Source organism: Ambystoma mexicanum, chromosome 4p (genome assembly GCF_040938575.1).
Source record: "Ambystoma mexicanum isolate Mex_15411 chromosome 4p, UKY_AmexF1_1, whole genome shotgun sequence".
NCBI classification, from domain to species: Eukaryota; Metazoa; Chordata; class Amphibia; order Caudata; family Ambystomatidae; genus Ambystoma; species Ambystoma mexicanum.
Window position 1 is genome coordinate 827139922 of NC_090927.1, and position 18738 is coordinate 827158659.

Sequence of the window (18738 nt, forward strand, 5' to 3'; positions counted from 1 at the left end):
AACCTCCCTCACTTCCTGCCCTTCCAGACACATTGGAACAAGAGGTGGGTTTCAGTACTGATGCCCGCCAAAGGCAAGAAGAACAAAAGGCTCAAACCTGGCTTGGCGCGCAGACTAAAACCCAAGAAAGACCTCACAAACTGAAAATGGTGAAAAAAGACCAGGTCATTTGACAAAATGGTCATCCATGGGTGCTATACTGCAGCTGAGGATTCAGTCTGCAGTAGAAAAGCACAATGGTAGGAAAATTAAACCACTCCCATCAACCATTTAAAGTTGTGAGGGTAACATAAAAAATGTTACATGAGTAGGTAGGATAAAGGGCTACTGGGTAAGATGGTGTGTGCTGGACTTATAAAGAGAAAAGGTAAGTAAAGTCAATTTCACTTTACTATACTTGGGAACAGTTGTTCACACAAGAAAAGGTACTTAAACTTTAAGAGAAATCTAAAGGATTTTTCTGTGACACTGCACTGAAGGTGCTGTGTGTCACCATACAAAAAGTAGATGCATATGGAGTTTGTCAGACTCCAAAAACAAAGGAAACACATAATCCAAATCTGGTCAAAACACATGAGAGGTTGAGAAAAAAAGCTCACTCACGGGTTCAAATTTAAAAAGTCTAGATCTAGCAAAAGAGCTCGGGTTCTCTAAGGTTGAAGGGAATTAGCACATAAACGAGAATTCTCCCTAACGCCCCCCAAGTTTGAATGTTACAAGGCTGTTTGTTTGGCGGCTTTCTGCATAAGTCTGACCCTGGAAGCTGAATAGGTAGTCCACCACTGAAACCGAAGAGGAAGATGAATTTGCAGCTGTAACGATTTCCAGCGACCGGAGAGCCTGCTGTTACCTGAGCCTGCTGTGGCCCTTCCTTCCAATCGACCTGGGGACTCCAAAAATGATTACCCCGAACCAGAGAGCCTGGTGAGACCCACTAGACTCGAGGACCTGCATTTTGAGCCCTCTCACGCCGTGCTGCGACCTTGCGGGGCTGCAATACCTTAATACCCCGGGACCTCGAGCCATTGTGCGATGCGCAGTCTACCGAATCTCTAAAACTTAGTGGGCATCCTGCTGGATCTCCAGAGGCACGATTGCAGTACAAAAAGTGCAAGGTCCAGCACTCTGGTGGGGGCAAACAACGAGAATCCGACCAGTGATATTCTGTGGTCTGTGCTCCTGAAAAAGGCGCCAAATCCACAGAGCCGCATCCAGCCGCAAGGAAAACTTGCCTAGAGCCTTCCCCGTGATCCTTGCTGCAAAAGTCCTTCCAGTGTCCGGTCTTCTAAATTAAGGAAGTCAACGACCCAAGTTTTTGGCTACAGACCCTGAAGTTCTCCTGCTGCATAATCGTCTTCTGTGCTGAGGTACTGTTTACTTACCTTAAGTCGCTTGTGTTTCCTATGTAGTTTTGGGGTGTTTTCTGTGATTGGGAGGCTTCTTGTCTAGTTCACCCAGTCCCTCTGCTGGCATCCTCCTAGGGTGTCTTCCGTGAAGCCGCTAGACCAGGGGTGCACAACTGATTTTGACAGAGGGCCGAAAGGACCTTACATGATGGCTATAGTGGGCCGAAAAGTAAATGTGGGTGGGGCGGTAGGCACGGCATGGCGTGACAGGAGGCTTTTTAAACCCCCAATTTTTATTACACATGGAAAAAGAATATGTACACTATGCCCCAACCCTCAACCAAACACTATGGCCCATGGCCCCCACCCCTCAACCAAACACTATGCCCCATGGCCCCCACTCCTCAACCAAGCACTATGCCCCATGGCCCCCACTCCTCAACCAAGCACTATGCCCCATGGCTCCCACTCCTCAACCAAGCACTATACCCAATGGCCCCCGCACCAAACACTATGCCCCATAACCCACCCCTCCAACCAAACACTATGCCCCATGGCTCCCACCCCTCAACACTGTGTCCCATGACACCCACCCCTCAACACTGTGTCCCATGACACCCACCCCTCAACCAAACACTATGCCCCATGGCTTCCACCCCTCAACCAAACACTATGCCCCATGGCATCCACCCTTCAACACTATGCCCCATGACACCCACCCTTCAACACTATGCCCCATGACACCCACCCTTCAACACTATGCCCCATGACACCCACCCCTCAACACTATGCCCCACGGCACCCACTCCTCAACCAAACACTATGACCTATGGCCCCTACCCCCAACCAAACACTGTCCCATGGCTCCTACCCCCAACCAAACACTGTCCCATGGCCCGCACCCCTCAACCAAACACTGCCCCATGGCTCCCACACCTCAACACTATGCCCATGGCCCCTACCCCCAACCAAGCACTATGCCCCATGGCCCCCACCCCTCAACCAAACGCTATGCCCCATGGCCCCCAACCAAATACTATGCCTCATGCAACCAAGCATGCACTTTGCATACATATCCATACAAACCCCCACTCCAACCCCTGCATACAGACTAACGAGCATACACCATGCACCCATACAAACCTGAGCCCCCCAACTCGGCATAAAAACTCACAAGCATACACCAATACACCATGCACCCATACAAACTCGAGCCCCCCAACTCGGCATACAAACTCACAAGCATATACCATACCATGCACCCATACAAACCCGAGCCCCCCAACTCGGCATACAAACTCACAAGCATACACCAATACACTATGCACCCATACAAACCCGAGCCCCCCAACTAGCATACAAACTCACAAGCATACACCAATATACCATGCACCCATACAAACCCGAACACCCACCCCGCATCTCAACATACACACAAACCTGCAGGCGGGACAGACCCGACACACAAACAAGCAAACCGTGCACCCCCCAACCCCTCCTGTACTTACCGGACATGCTGGAAGGCAGGCTAGCTGGAATGCTGGCAAGGTCTCTGGCACTACGGCAGGCGTGGGCGTGGCAAGGCTGAAATGCCTTCTGGCATCAAGCCTTACTGGCCACGCCAGCCGTAGAGCTGGCCCTCCATTGGTGCAACACACACGCACTACGTGGCTTGTAGGAGCCACGTGGTGCGTGTGCCCTGAGCCAATGAGGGCCAGTGTTTTGTCCGGCCCGGAAGAGTTACAAAGACTTTCCTAATGGAGGGCGGCCGATGCTGCTTGCGGGCTGGCTTCCATTAGGAAAGTCTTTGTTCCTCGCGGGCCAGCCAAAACTGCATGGCGGGCCGCAACTGGCCTGCGGGCCCCAAGTTGTGCACCCGTGCCCTAGACCCTCAACTAACTCTTAAGTAAAGTACTTACTTGTTGCAACAGTCTTCCTTAGGAACTCTGACTTTTGCTACTTAAGAACCTATCCTTACCTGCCTGTTGGGCACTAGACCCTTTCTACCACTGAGAATACTTATGCTCCAAGAATAAGGGAAAGACTTCAAAGGATTGGGCATTTTGTCTAGAAAAGAGAATACGTGTTTAAAAATAACTTACTTGCAAAAGAAGTTTATTGGTAACTGTGAGCGTGAACAGTTACAAAAGTTATTACTTACCTTAGAAATGTTCTGCCATTCTGAAAAGTATATGTAACATCTTTCTTTCCTTAGAACCTGTTTCGCCATTCTAATAGAACGTAGATGTAGGTTTATTTTACTCACCTGCAATGGCTGAGCTGGTTGGCTTGGCTGGTTCCAGGCCTCAACTTGGAATGCTGACGTCGGCAGCATGGTCGCCCAAACTCAGAACTGGTCAGCCACAGGGGGGGGGGGGGGGGGGGGGGGGGGGGGGCGGTCCCGGGCACTTCCGAAGGCTCTTCTTTGCAGGTTACCGAGCAGACATCCGGAATGGATGTTCCCTCCACTCCACGGGTAGCAGCGCCCTCGCAGGACTGCTGAAGATGGACAGCAAGACTGGGCTCTTCCAGGACAGCAGCAGAAGTTTGTCAGCCTCCTTCAGACTGGTCTCTGGTTTCCTCACAGGTCTCACAGCTGAATAGGAGTCTTGGCTCCTTAAGGTTTCTTCAGTATCTCCCTAGATTGGGTGCAGGGGTCCTCCTCTTGTCCCAAAAGCCAGGTAAGAGCAGAAACTCCCACTAGCCAATAGTAGAACTAGCCCCAAACACATCCCAGCAGTGGTCCAATCAGGACCATTGGCGGGAACACTCATGCATAACACTCAGACACACTGAAACCTGTGTGTGGATTGCGACCAGACAGTCCCAGCCCACATCCTGCTAGTAAATGCACATAGCCCTCAAGTAGCCTGCTAAAAGCCTCTGCTTTCCAGGGCACAGGAACTCCCTATAAGGATTTTCCTGGCCTCACTGGCCAGGAAGAAGGCTAAAAGACAAGATGGCCAAAGGACAAGCGAAAAACCTTGTGGCTTGACCAAGTGTGGTCACTAGCCACAGATAACCAAACGCGGTAAGGCTAAAACGAAAAACGCCAACAAATGGTAAAGAGTCACTGCTGCCAGCAGTTTGTCCATTTAGCACACCTAGAGTAACCAAAAATCCTCTGAGTGTAAGTCTATGGTAAAAACAAAAGTGTACCCTTTTGTACTGTATTGTAAGATGCATTGTACAATGATTTAAAAGTTACCACAAGTGATAACCAGTTACTAAAAGTAGTAACTAAGTAACAAGACTAAGGGAAACCATTTTGTCCAGCCTGACGGACATGTCAGTTTCCCCATAACAGATGGGCAAAAGACAGTGTTGGTGATGCTTAAGGCTTCACTGTGCAAAGTACAGGTCCGGATCAAAAATAAAAGCAAAACGTTTGGGGGGGGGTCCATAGAAATGGAAGGAAAGGCACAGTAAAGAGAAATCTTTCCTAAGAGTGCCTCATTCTAATCTCCTGTTTTGTTTTCTTTTTTATTGGACCCTCAGTCTTTCAAGGCTCTAACGGGCTCCTTTCGCCCTCTCTGCCCCCATCTGGTCCCACTTTATCTCTTGCTTGCTCTCATTTTCCATTCTCAATGGTCAGTGTGGTGCCAGTCTGGTTGAAACTGATAATAAAAAGCAGTAAACTGCAAAAGCCAAAACTATTGGTTTTGCCTATGCTTGTTTTTTAATTTTTTTGTTGGATGGTTCGCTATAGAAGCATTAGTAAATAAGCAAAGAGCTTTTGAAGTGCAGTATGTTGATGAAATGGCCCTAACCATTAAAACAGTCTGCGCAACAAGTAGCCTCTTAACTTTTTGCCAAGGCTAAAGGAGAGGACTGTACTATGAGCTCTGGATGACGTGTGTTCAAGTTGCCGCCATGCATGTAAACGTAACACATTTTTGGCACTAAAAACATAATCTGTTACTTTTGCTGCCATCAGAGACCAATATTACTGTAGGCTTCTTTTCCTTGATTTTTTAACATTGTGTTACAGAGCACTAGTAAGTATGACTTATGAAGGTGTATGAAATATTGCAGTGTGTGTGTTGTATCCAATAAAAAATTTGTGAAATTGTAGTAAACCAATTGTTGTAGTAAAGAGCACAGACATTCTGCTTTGCTGTTCCAGGTGTGTTTGCATAAAGTTAATGTAATTCCTTCTTTACTTTTAGCATGGAGCTTCATTTGGTCCTCCCCATGGTGGCTTTCATCCTCCCTACTGGCAACCAGGACCTCCAGTACCACCAGCACCTCCAGTCACTCCAGCACCTCCACAGAACCGAAGGGAACGGACCTCCTTCAGAGATCGCCAACGATCACCTGTTCCAGTACCTGTAAAGCCATCAGAGCCTCCTCCACAAATTGGTAAAACTTTTTAAAATGGCGTTTTCTGCTGTTTTTTGCATGGCATCGATAAAATTAGTTGGGTAGAAATTCCCCTTTTTGCCACTTTGGTGAGTGCTGTAATCTTTTGGCTGTTTTTTTTTCTGTTAAACCTTAATATTTTTCCCAGTTAATCCCATCCAGCTCTCACTTGGGACGCAACCCTTTAATGTTCTTGCGTGAATCAGTGTGGCCCCTGAGCTGGAGGCTACTGCAAAAGATGTCCCTTTGTCTCACCAGGCAAGTAACCTCGCCCCACAATGTGCCCAGTTTGTGGTGGATGGTAGTTAAACTTTGTGGCTGTACTTTGTGTGGCTATTTTACCACACATAGAACCTATTGTTCTCCCACTGAGTCTAAAAATGGAGGATCCAGTGTTTTTACATCAAATGTACCTGGTTGCTATTAGAAATGTTTTTTTTCTTTTTGAATCTTGCTTCGATGGAGCCCACATTGCGTCTGCCTTTTGTCTCAATCCTAGCTTTGGAGTGAGGGCCCTTTTGCAGCACTCATTTGGTCCAATGATTTTGTTTGGGGGTGTATTGGTCAGTGTCTATAGTCATTGGTGCATGGAATGTCTCATTTTATTTTTCACAAGAGCAGAAAGAAGCAGGAAAACTCTATACCCTGGCCCAGAGTATTATTGTACCATACAACTCCGGAAAAAATGTCCAGAGAGCAAAACTGAGTTGCTTACAAAAATGTATACATTTGTATTTACTGTGATACAAAAAATATACAAGATAATCAATTAATGACACAATATTTTGAAGAACATTACATTACATGACACGGCAGCATAGGTAAACATCACACATGGCTAAAAATAGTCCATTTATCAAAACCACTCAAAGTGCAGCATTCAAACCATTCATCATTCATAGTGACATTCATCCAAACAACCGGTTTCGACGTAGAATGTATACTGCACAACGTCTTCATCAGGAGATATGGGGCGAAAAACTCATGTGCAGAGCCAATCGAATGCACGTTGGAAGAGAAGGGTCCCTAAGCTGGAAAATGCCCTTGAATGAGGCAGCTATTGCATAGTCACTGTGACTGTTTTGTTCCGTGCGAGTGGGCTGCCCAATTTATTACAGCGGCACCTTTCGCTCATGCACTGATTACCAAATTACTTGGCAATTTTCGGCCCTTATGACTGCCTCTGCTGCATCTACTATCTATGAGGCAATTCTATCAAACACACCATTGTAGGGTGTTACTGCGAGCAGCTCTTCTCCATTTGCAGCTATGCAATAGCTGCTGGCTCATTCAAGGGCATTTTCCAGCTCAGTGACCCTTCTCTTCCAACGTGCATTCGATTGGCTCTGCACATGAGTTTTTCGCCCCATATCTCCTGATGAAGACATTGTGCAATATACATTCTACGTCGAAACCGGTTGAGGTTTTTCCCCAGGGATATGATCTATACAATACTTTTCCCCTAATAAAAGACCTCCGACAAGAGTGCGAGTTGTTTCCTTTAGACAATCTTTAATCTTCCATATCCTAAGTCATCCACTTTTGGGACTCTGGATACGACCCCTTCTGACGTCCCTATGACGCAGGATTCTGGGCTTAAACTGTGATGCTCCTCGTCTCACAGTCCTTAATTGCTTGACGTTCCTTATCGCCAGTCAATTACTTAATAACTTGACGCTCATCGTCTCAAGTTTATTACCCCAACCCCTGTTACTCTTCTAAACTACTATATTACACTTTAAACCATTGATTATCCAAAATAACATTTTCTAATGACCCCCAAAATAATTAATGGAACATTTTCTCTAAAGACCCCCCAATCCATAGGTTCCAAAATGCCCTGTGCCCTTTTGTGAGTTCTGGATGCCCCCTCCTAGCAGTGATGTGTGGGTACACTGCAGATTCCCCCCCCCCACCCCCCCAAATCCTTACCCGGGGGTTCCTCTCCCATCCCTTCCAGCACATATCTAATGTCTGGGTCCGTGACCCTGGAGAGAAGGTGTCCAGTCAGTCTTCATCTCAGAGTCCCATCTGAAAGTGCCTTGTGTAGAGATGGGCTCAGTTCCCTTTCTCTGGGCCTCATGCTCTTCTGGATCAGGGAAGGCATGCTGGAAACCAAGCACAGACTCAGGCAAGATTTAGAAAAAACTTCTGTTTATTCTTCACAGCAAACCAGGATACAGCAGACAGCATACATCAAGAACTCCCAACAGTTATCAAATTAGCTCTGGATTCGGCCCCCTTATATACTGTTTCATAGCCGGTATAATTGAATAAATAATACACAAACGATTGTTATTTGTCTTTATAATTAAAGACAAACCCTCTACCCTTGCAGGGTTGGCTGAATTGCATTCACCAGGTACCCATGTCATAACAAAACAAAACCATTCTAGATACAACTGCCTCCAGTGAACTTTCCATGAACTGTTTATGAAAAAATTATTCAATTACATCATCATGACTTTGTGAAATTCAACCATTTTTATTTCTAGAAACCATCTTAGGATCTGCCTGACTGTCTTATTCTGAATGCCTTGGTATTACAAAATGGTTGCCCGATCTATTTTTGATCAGGGCTTAGCTCCTGTTCAGTTTCAAGCCTAGAATATTGGTAATTATGATAAATGTATGCTACTTAACATGCCCTTCGCAGCACAAGGCATTCTGACCCTAAAAATGTATATTGCCCTATAATGTGCTTGTTTTGGCCTTCCAGGCACTACAATTCTGGTTTTCGCAATTCCAGAGTCATTGATCAACCTGACAAGTTATGTTGTGTGAGAGGGGTGGAGTCTACCTGCTATACATTCAGTTTGAGGGGGGTGGAGGTCTACCCACCGTACAGCGTTATTTTGGATGACCTGGAGTCTTGTCAGTTCCCCTTTGCCAACGCCCTGAAGAAGGCTGGAGCAGTAATCGATACAAGGCCCAATAATCGCCCTCGCGATCGCTGCACAGTTGGGTCTACTGAGGAATGGCCTAGTTTGGGTCAACAATTTCAAGTAGTAGCCTATACTAGATACCAGGTCACTGATATGTGCTTTCATAGAAAGTTCCTGATCCAGTACCCACCCGCAGGGTCTTCACTTTGTCATCGCAGGCTGCAAAATTAACAGTCAACAAAGGCCTGATATTCACCTCCCAGTTTCCTTGTCTGGCCAGCAGTCCCTGTAGTCATCAACTCGGTGGTCTTGGCGTTTAGTGCTAGCCCATTCTCCTTTATCCAGGATTCAATGAGACCAAACACATGGTTAACAGATGGTATTTTTGGCTTCGTCGCCCGTAAGACGGCTCAGACAGTGTCATCAGCGTAGTTAGCGTACAGGGTGTCCTCCCTATCTAGCATGTTTAAAAGGGGGAGTAGTAAAGATGTTAAGCAGAGTGGGGGTGATACACGCCCCCTGTGGCACACTGCGTGTCACAAGAACTCTCAGCTTGGCCTTGTTACAAAATACTTTAACCCTCCGACCCGAAAGGAAGATTTGACCCATTTTGCCGCGTTGGGTCAGAAAAACGCGGTGTCCCGGAGTCACTATCAATATGTCGTGGTCCACTACTTTAAAGGCGGATGACCGGTCTAATAACATGAGCATAACTGTGCTACCTTCCTCAAATGACTGTAGGATATTAGATTTGAGATCCAGGAGGGTGTTTTCGGTGCCATGTGATTTTTCAGAAGCCTGACTGTTTATGGCCACGAAGGTTATGCGCTTCCAGAAAGCCCTCAATCTGAATATGCCACCTTATCCAGAATTTTGATCAGAAAAGGGATGTTTGTAATCGGGCGATCATTCTCTGGTAAAGCCGGGTCAAGCGATGGCTTCTTCAGAAGCAGGGAGATCCATGCCTGTTTGATAACCCTAGGTACATCACCCTTTTGAAAGGAGCATTTGACAAACGTGGTTATTATAGGCAGTAAATGAGGTGCACAGGCTTTAACCGTCACAGCTGGGCAGATATCCCCCCCCCCCCTACAGATAGTAGGCTTGAGACATGTTAGAATGGCTGCCATTTCAGTTTGTTAATCCCTTAAAGGAGAAGGGATTGTACAATATGTGGGCGGAGATCACCTGGCATAAGGTCTTGCACAGAGTCTAAGACAGTGTAGTTGATGGAGGTATTTGCTCTGATCTTGTCAGTTTTCCCCTCATTGCCTCCTGAATACTGGTACACCAGCTAGTATCTTTTACAACGTCTGTTGTGATGGGCCATGGCGTCTCAAGTTCCTTAAGGAGCCTAAAACATTCCTTGGTATTAGATGGTGCTTTGGAGATTCTATTGTCATATAGATGCCTTTTTGGCTTGTGCATAGCAATTTAGTACTGTTTAGCAGCGTTAGAATAGTCTAATTTATTGACAGTAGATGACTCATGCTTCCAATGTTGGTAGGCTTTTTTCTTGAAGCAACTCAGTTTGTGGATCTCCTTGGATATTGGTTTTAGAGAGGCACCTTTTTTCAGGTGCCAGCTCGTTTGTTGCCTTGGTCAGCATATTGCCATAGGTTTCGGCCAGTTCATTGGCTCTAGTGAGGTCTGGTAGTTAAAGTATAGGGGAGATGAATGGTTCTAGGGCAGTAGATGTGAGCCTACGGATGTTCCTACATTTAACCCAGATCCCGAGCTCCTTGTTGCTTCTACACTTAAGTGTGGGCAGGACAAAATGGGCAAAAAAGTGATTGGACCAAGGGCAGGGGGCTGTGTTGACATTGCGTGTCGCCACCCAGTCAAGTGTCCTGCCCTTATTATGAGTAACTGATTGACTGCATTGGGTTTTACCCATTGGATAGAATGTGGTGCTGGTGTGTTGGGCCATTTTATCCATGGGGTCCCCAAATCCTAGGTTCAAATCTCCCAGTAAGATTAGTTTAGTCACTGGTTTAAAAAGGGGAGAAGGGCATCGCTCAAATGCGTCAAGAAGTCTGGCATCTTATTGGGTGGCGATAGATAAGAGCAATATTAATGGTAGTGTTAGCATCTGTCGTGAGTTATGCCTGGAGAATCTCACACTCTGGTAAAGTAACATTAGAGATTTGCGTAAGCTGGACAGATAATATATAGATTATGGGCGCGCTACCTCCTACTCCCTGTAGGCGATCATCCTGCATGATCTTATAGCTGGGGGTATAGCCAGGCTAATGGCAGGACCGGAGGCTGGGTGGAACCATGTCTCAGTGATTGCACAGAGATCAATGTTGAAATCTGTAATTGAATAGGCCACTTTAGTGTTAAGTTTTGCTAGGGATCGAGTATTAAGAAGCAGACATGTTAGCGGCTTATCTCTCGGCTGGATGTCTTGTGCCTCACTATCTCCAGGGTGCAGGACTGGGGTAGTATTGTCGGCAGGGCTGGTTACACATGCCTTTGCTCCCGGTATACCCACTGCAATAGTATCACAAGGGTTTAGTTGATATGACTCCTTAGGCATTATAATGTTGCAATCCTGGTCAGTGGGGTACATTCAGGAGGCAAAAAAGGTGTGGCACGCGCAAACGCAGGCAGAGCCTAGTAGGTTAAGAGTCTGATGAACACACCTACCGTGGGTAGCCACAGAGGGGGGTGGGCAGGTTTGATCCAGGACAGACGAATGCGTAGCAGGACGGCAGGTAAGCTGTTATCTCCTGACACTCTCGGGACACAAAATGGCACTAACCGGCCTCTGCATACGCGCCAGCGCTGATCCGCCGGCGGTATGAAAAGGACCGTGCTTGATGGGATTTGTAGTTTGATTGAACTACAATAAGAGGGAAAGCAGCCAGGTAGATTAACTTCCCTGCCAAAATAAGCGCCTCTGAAAATGCTTGTACTGAGGTACAGGTTACAAAGAACACACACGCTAGCCTAATAGCAGTCTTTACTGCTTGGAAAGAGCTGACAGATCTAAGCAATGCTAAAAATCAAAGCATGCACGTTTGGTCCATTCAGTCAGCAGCACCAAACGTAAAGCACTCACACGCATGCAAGATGCATGGGCATTGGAAACAGTTGCACAGGGTTACTGCCTTCCCTTTGTAAAAAAGCCTGTCATCCACCGGGGAACAGCTCTTTCAATATTCCAGATCTGCTCCTTATGCAGGAAATATTAACCCTGGTAGAGAAAGGTGCTATAGAGCCAGCACCTGTAGCGGAGAGTAACAAGGGTTGGTACTCCCGTACTTTCTAATTCCAAAAAAGGACAAAGGATTGACTCATCTTGGACTTGGACTTGTATCATTGGACCTCCCGGATGCTTACTTTCATTTGCCAATCCATCACAAGCATGGACAGTACCTGAGGTTCGCCTTTGGCGGTTCTCGTTATCAGTTTCGAGTTCTGCCATTTAGGCTGACCTCCACCCCAAGGGTTTTCACCAAGTTAATGGCGATGGTGACAGCGAGTCTCGGGAGAGGTGGGGATTCTAGTCTACCCCCTACCTGGACAATTGGCTGATCAGGGCCAGTTTTCCTGAGCAGGCCCTGAAACATCTCCGTTCCACCTGTCGCTCCCTTCACAGAATGAGCTTCTCCCTCAACTTCAAGAGATCTCACATGATTCCGTCTCATTGCAGCAGCCCTGGATGCATCCCTGGGAAAAGCCTTGCCACCAGAGTTGAGTGCTCCAGGCATTCTGCAGATGGTCATCAAATTCCAGAGAGCTCAACATCTCCCAACCTTCGACTTTCTAAGGTTGTTCGTCCTCGTGGCATCCTGGATTTCTCTTGTGCCAGAGGCTCACCTGAGAATGAGATCTCTCCAATGGGCTCTCAGGACTCAGTGGTCCCAATTCTCAGAAAGGATGTCGGAACTCCTACAGATTCTGAGCAGTCTCTCACAGGACCTTCGGTGGTGGGGCTGCCAGGAGAACATTCTAAAAGGAGAACCTTTTTGGCACCCATGGCCAGAGATGTGAGTAGTGACGGACGCATCACTCAAGTGGTGGCGAGCCCACACCAACGATCTGACGATCTTCGCTCGTTGGTCTCCATCAGAGTCCAAACTACACATCAACCTTTTAGAGCTGAGGGCAATTAGACTAGCGCTGAAGGCCTTTCTACCCTCTGTATGGGGAAAGAATGTCCTGTTAATGATGAACACCACAGTGACCATGTACTACTTCAACAAAAGAGGTGGTGTAGGGTCACTACCACTATGCAGAGAGGCAATGCAGCTCTGGTACTGGGCAATCTGAGAAAGAATTTCCCTCCTAGCCAGAGTGGAGAATACGGCAGCGGACGCTCTGAGCAGGCAGAGCAGTCTCATACGGTGGGAACGTGCTCGGGAAGTCCTTCAAGAGATCTTCACCCTTTGGGGAACCCATCAAGTGGATTTGTTTGCGATGAGTGTCAACTGGAAGTGCAAACTGTTCTGCTCCAGGGAATTTCCCCCAAGAGGAGCTCTAGGAGACTGGTTCGTGGTGGACTGGGAATTTCCACTACTGCACGCATTTCTTCCAGTCCCAGTCATTCCTCACGTCATCGGGAGCTTGAGAAAGTTTGCGAAATCCATGATTCTAATTTCTCCGGTTTGGGCCAGGAGGACATGGTACCCGGACCTTCTGGACATGTCCATCTGCCCTCTGATACGCCTTCCACAAAGAGAGGACCTTCTCTTGCGAGAGGAGGGTCTGGTTCTCCATCCAGATATCAAGGCACTTTGCCTTCACGCATGGTGTCTGAGAGGCTGAGTTACAAGGATTGGGACCTCCCGGTTGACATGGAGATTTTGTTTTCGGCCACGCCAGCAACTAAGTCTCTGTACCGGGGGCCGTTGGAAAAAGTTCTGCAGCTGGTGTAGAGATAAGAATGTTGATCCATGTAATACATGTAATACACCTATGGTGTTAACCTTTTTGTTACACCTAGCTAATCTGGGGCTCCAGACTGGTACTTTTTAAAGCTTTTTCAGCATGGGGTCTGGCATGGATTCACGTGCTCATGAATATTCCCCCTTTCTCCTATAAACCAATCACTGAGCTCTGGGTCATACTGCCCCCAGCCTATCACTGCCCTCTCCCTAAGCCCCTCCTCTGGCAGCCATCTTCAGATTTTTATCGCACGTTCAAGTGTTGGGAGTCCTCGTGTTTTGCTCTTGGAGCTTTCTGCGTTTTTCACTTTTATTTTGTTAGCAAAACCCTATTTTTGTTCATTCGAGCCTGTGTGCTCCATCTATTCATCCGATTTTAACAGGGTTCTGTTTTTCGGCATCTTTCATCGCCACTCAAGGGTAAAATCGTTGCGTGCTTTCTTGGAAGTTTCCAGAAGACCATCGGGCCTACACATCGTCTGATGGTGTCTGAGGAGAAGGACAGGGCTTCCCTCTTCATGCTCTGCACCAGCTGCGGTTTGCGGAATGTTTTCACAGATGACAAACATTCCCAGTGCCTGTATTGTCTACACCCGACGCACAAGGAAGAAGATTGCGAGATCTGCTGTGGCTTCTCCAAGCGCACGATGAAGGATCGACACGTTTGGCTGGCGACCTGGCTCAAAGCCAGGCCTCTACCCTGCGGGGTCCACAGGGGCATGCTTGATCCGGATCAAGCCACCCAGAGTGTGCTTCAAGTCCTTTGAGGGCGCTCCATTCGTGGGGGCCCAAGACGAAGCCAAGCACTGCAAGTCTGCTTCTGTCGGGGTCGCGTGCAAGTGGGTCCCGCGACAGTCAGAGGGGCATTCATCGTCTCCATCAGCCTCAATCTCCAGCCACTACTCCAGCTCTTCGATAAAGAGAAAATTAGCTATCCTGGGGAAGTTGTGGGAGAAACCGGAAAAGGCCAAGCAGGACATGTTGCCTGATGTGCCCGTGAAGACCCAGCTGAGGCTGGCCCGGCCCAGGGTACCCCTACAGCGGCCAGGTTGGTTCTTCCTCCCAGGTGGGAGGCTTCAGCCAAGCCTGTGGAAAAGACTCTGGAGAAGAGGATGCCAGACCTTGTCCCGAGACCAACTCCCCCACCCCTCCAGGAGCCAAAGAAAGGAGGGGGTGGGGGCGGCGGAGAGGAACTCCAGGGCACTGACATTTCGTCCTACGAGGAGATGAGTTTACGTCCCAGAGGATGGTGGTGACTACGACCATGAGAACGTTGAGGAGATGCCCGCCGGAGGCGGCGACTACGAGGACGATGACATGGGCGCTGGGCCCAGCGGCCCTATTCCCCAGATACCTCCTAGAGACCTGTTGCAGGATAGTTTCTCGACCCTCCACATGCTGGTGTCAGAGATTCAGAAGAGGATGCCGACGGCGACCCTGTTGACCCTGTTGACACTGGTGCAACCACAGTCGAAGAAAAGGAGGAGACACCCTATGCTTCCATTCCAACTGTCGCTGCCCTCAACCTCTAGGGGTATGGTGACGGACACGGCGACGACGAACACTGATGACTACGGCGGAATGTCCCCGCCACAAAGGGCTTCTCTGCTGGACTAAGTGGGATCCTTCCACTCCATCATCGCCTGTGCATCAGAACTCTTCCAGTTAATCCCAGAAGAGGAGGGGGGCTTTCTGTACCAGCACCAGGAAGCGAAAAGGAAGACCATTCTGTCAGTACCGCTCCTGGATGACGTCTCGGATGAGGGGCTGATGCTGTTGAGGAACCCTGCTACAGCCCCAGCGAAGAGGGACCGACTTGAAAAGAAATACTGGGTGCCTGAGTCAGCGCCCAAGTGTCTGAGGTCTCAGCCGTCGCCAGACTCTGTGATCTCGGCGGCTGCTCGGAAAAAGTTGTCAAACTGGTCTTCATCTGCACCCACCGACTCAGCTGCAACAACGGTCAAGGCGGCCAACGCTTTAGCAATTGTGGCCAGATATATGACCGGGAGCTTTGGTACAAGATGGCTCCACTCCTGGATTTCCTCCCCGATGACAAACGGGTGGAGGCAATGGAGATCCTTCAGGAAGGCGAGGTGGCGCAGGACCACGCCATCACCGTGGCCCTGAACATCAGACACAGGGTTCCGCCAGATGGGAAACAGGGTTTACATTTGTCTTCGTTGCTGGCTCAAGGCCACAAACTTTAGGCAAGAGGTCAGTTTGGAGACAATCTTGTCGGCAAGGCCGTCGATGACTCTCTCCAGACCATCAAGGCCGACACGCAGACGGCCCATGCCCTGGACACTACAACAGCACCGTCCGTCCTTTTGTTCCTCAGGAGGGAAGACGAGCACGTCTTCAAGGAGTTTTGGCAGGGGCTTGTCCTCTTGCCACCAACCCTCCTGTTACACGACCCAGGAAGCCAACAGGGGTCACGCCAAGACCTTCGGAGGTGGCAGTCATCGTCAAGGTTCCCAGGGCGGCGCGCCAGCCTCCAAGCAGGAGTGAACCGGCGAAGACGTTTGGTCCCCACCCCTGCACCCTGGTGGGAGGCTGGCTGGTGAACTTCGTCAGCGTATGGGAGACCATCTCCACCGACCGATGGGTGCTGGACGCTCTCGCCCACGGACACACATTGGAGTTTTTAACGGAAGTGTCCGCAAATACCACCTGTGGCCCTACAGGAACAACGCATTCCTCAGCTGCTGCTGGAGGTTCGGGCCATGTTAAATAAGGGGCGAATAGAGCTGGTTTCCGAAGCGACTCCGGGGCTCTGGAGTTTAATCGAGATACTTTCTCGTAAGAATGAAGACCGGCGGCTGGAGGCCCATTCTTGATCTTCGATGACTCAACAAGTACGTAACGTCCCAGAAGTTCATTATGGTCACGCTTCAGGAGGGGCGTCTTTTTCGTCGTTGGATCCAGAGGATGCGTACTTCCATGTCCCCATCCACGAAAAGCATTGCAAGTTCCTGCGCTTTGTCGTACAAGGGACGCATTACCAGTTCAAGGCTCTCCCCTTCGGATTTAAGTCGGCACCCAAAGTCTTCACAAAGTGCCCGGCTCCGGTGGCGGCCCATTTGTGACTACAGGGGATTCATGTGTACCCTTACCTTGACGACTGGCTCATCCTGGCCAAGTCAAGGAACATCGCCGCTGATCTCACGGCGAGAACAGTTGGGTTCTCAGTGAACTGCTTGATTCCGTCACAGGACACTCTGTTCCGGTGTCCTGCTTGGCGGCGCCATCGGAGGAGAGGATAGTGGCCATCTTGGGCAATGTGTAACGGCTGTTAGCACTGAAGATCGCCACGGTGAGGACCATGAAGTTGCTGCTCGGCATGATGTCCTGTATATCTGTGATTCAGCTCTGCAGGTTGCGGATGCAACCGCTCCAGGAATTCCTGGATGCCCACTGTGTCCGGAAGCTTCCAGGACAGAATAGTGCTAAACGAGGGGTTCCGTCAAGAGTTAAGGTGGTGGGGCGTGCGCTCCAACATAGCCGGAGGCACAGACTTCCAGAGTCCCGCCCCCTCACCCCCCGTACCAGGAGACTGCCACCACGGACGCTTCCCTGGAGGGCTGGGGAGCCCACACTGGACGTTTCTATGCCAGAGGCCTCTGGCTGCCGGAGGAGAAAGGGCTCCACATCAACGTCCTGGAGCTGTGGTCTGTGTTTTGGGCACTCGGGTCATTTCTTCCGTCCCTCAAGGGCAAAGTGGTGAGGGTCTTCACAGACAATACCACCATCATGTTTTACATCTGGAAGCAGGTCTGCACCAGATCCCCAGCGCTCTCAAGATAGGCGCAGGACTTGTGGCACTGGGCCGTCGCCCATGGGATGTTTCTCATTCTCCAACATGGGGTCTGGTATGGATTCACATGCTCATGAATATTCCCCGTCAGGCTGGGAATCCTTGGTAAAGAAAAAATCAGTTTGGTTGTTAGGAGAAAGACGGTTCACAAATTAATCACTGGTTTCATGCTGACCCCTGCCAATGACTGCCCTCTACCTAAGCCCCTCCTCTGGCAGCCATCTTCAGATTTTTACCGCACGTTCAAGTGTTGGGAGCCCCGGTGCTATAGTTCTTGAGCTTTTACTGCGTTTTTTGCGATTTTTCTAAGAGTTCTATTTTTCCGGTCAATCGAGTCTCAAGCTACCATCGTCTGATTAACTGGGACTGGTTTTCGGATTCTTCAGCGCCCCTCAAGGGCGATTTCTCGTCGGGTTTCTTCTTGGAGGATTCCAGAAGCCTCTTCAAGGCCTACCCCACGTGGACATGGCAGAGGAGAAGGAAGACTCAGCGCTTCGGTTCAGGATTTTTCCAGGATGTAGCCTGCGGAACATCTACTTGGACGATGGACATTCAGTGTGCCTCTACTGCCTGCATTCGACCATTTGCACGTCGAGGATGACTGTATGTTTTGCCAGGGGATGGTCCCCCGCACCATGAAGGATCGGCCCAGGCGTCTCACTGAGTGGCTGCAGGCCAAGGCCCCTGCTATGGCAGCATGCTTCCCCCAGCCACAAGAAGAAATCTGAGCGGTCTTCTAAGGCATTTGAGAGGCACCCCAGCGACAGGGGCCCAAAAGAAAGCCAAGCACCGGGAGCGCTATTGCGGCGGGCTCCCCGGCAGCCAGGGCGGGCATAGCATCCCCGGCACCTTCGACCACGAGCCAACGCTCCGGTTCGGCAAAGAGGAAGTTGGTCCCCCGGTAAGCTTCTGGAGAAGCCCCGGATGGGCTTGTTGGACAAGGCTAAAGGGGAGTGGGGCATTGACCCTCCTCCCAAGGTGAAGGACCCTAGCTCGACCAAGATCGTGCAGGCCCTGATTCACCCGGCAAAGCTGTCCATTGAAGGCGTAGTGGTGGCGTCCCTAGCGAAGGCCGCAGATGCGGTTTTGCACGGTACGGCCCCCCCGACGAGAGTTTCCCTGCCTGCCAGGAGGGAATCGTTGTTCCAACCAATAGAGAAGGCACCGGCGAAGGGGATGCCCGTCATCTCCCCAAAACAGTCTCCCCTCGTCGAACAGAAGGGGGTAGGGGGGGGGGCGGTTGTCCTGCAGGGCATGGACAACTACTCTGAGGAGAAGCTTTCTACTTTCCAGACCATTTTGGAGAAGAGATTCTTCGAGGCCAAGGTCTATGGGAGGGACCCCGACGAGGGAGACTAGAGTGGTGACGAGACCGACGAGGAGGAGCAGGCTGTGGAGGAGTTGGAGAACCCTACACCGCTGCCACCGTCGCTCCC

General features: G+C 49.5%; 1 protein-coding gene across 4 annotated transcripts in view; it reads left to right on the forward strand.

Annotated features, from left to right (window-relative positions):
• Positions 1-18738, forward strand: part of PNISR (PNN interacting serine and arginine rich protein) — a 508713-nt gene that overhangs the window by 350220 nt on the left and 139755 nt on the right. For all 4 annotated transcript variants that reach the window (XM_069606402.1, XM_069606404.1, XM_069606401.1 and 1 more), the window contains one exon: positions 5516-5708. In XM_069606402.1, the coding sequence (XP_069462503.1) occupies positions 5516-5708 (193 nt within the window). The remainder of the gene's footprint in view (positions 1-5515; positions 5709-18738) is intronic.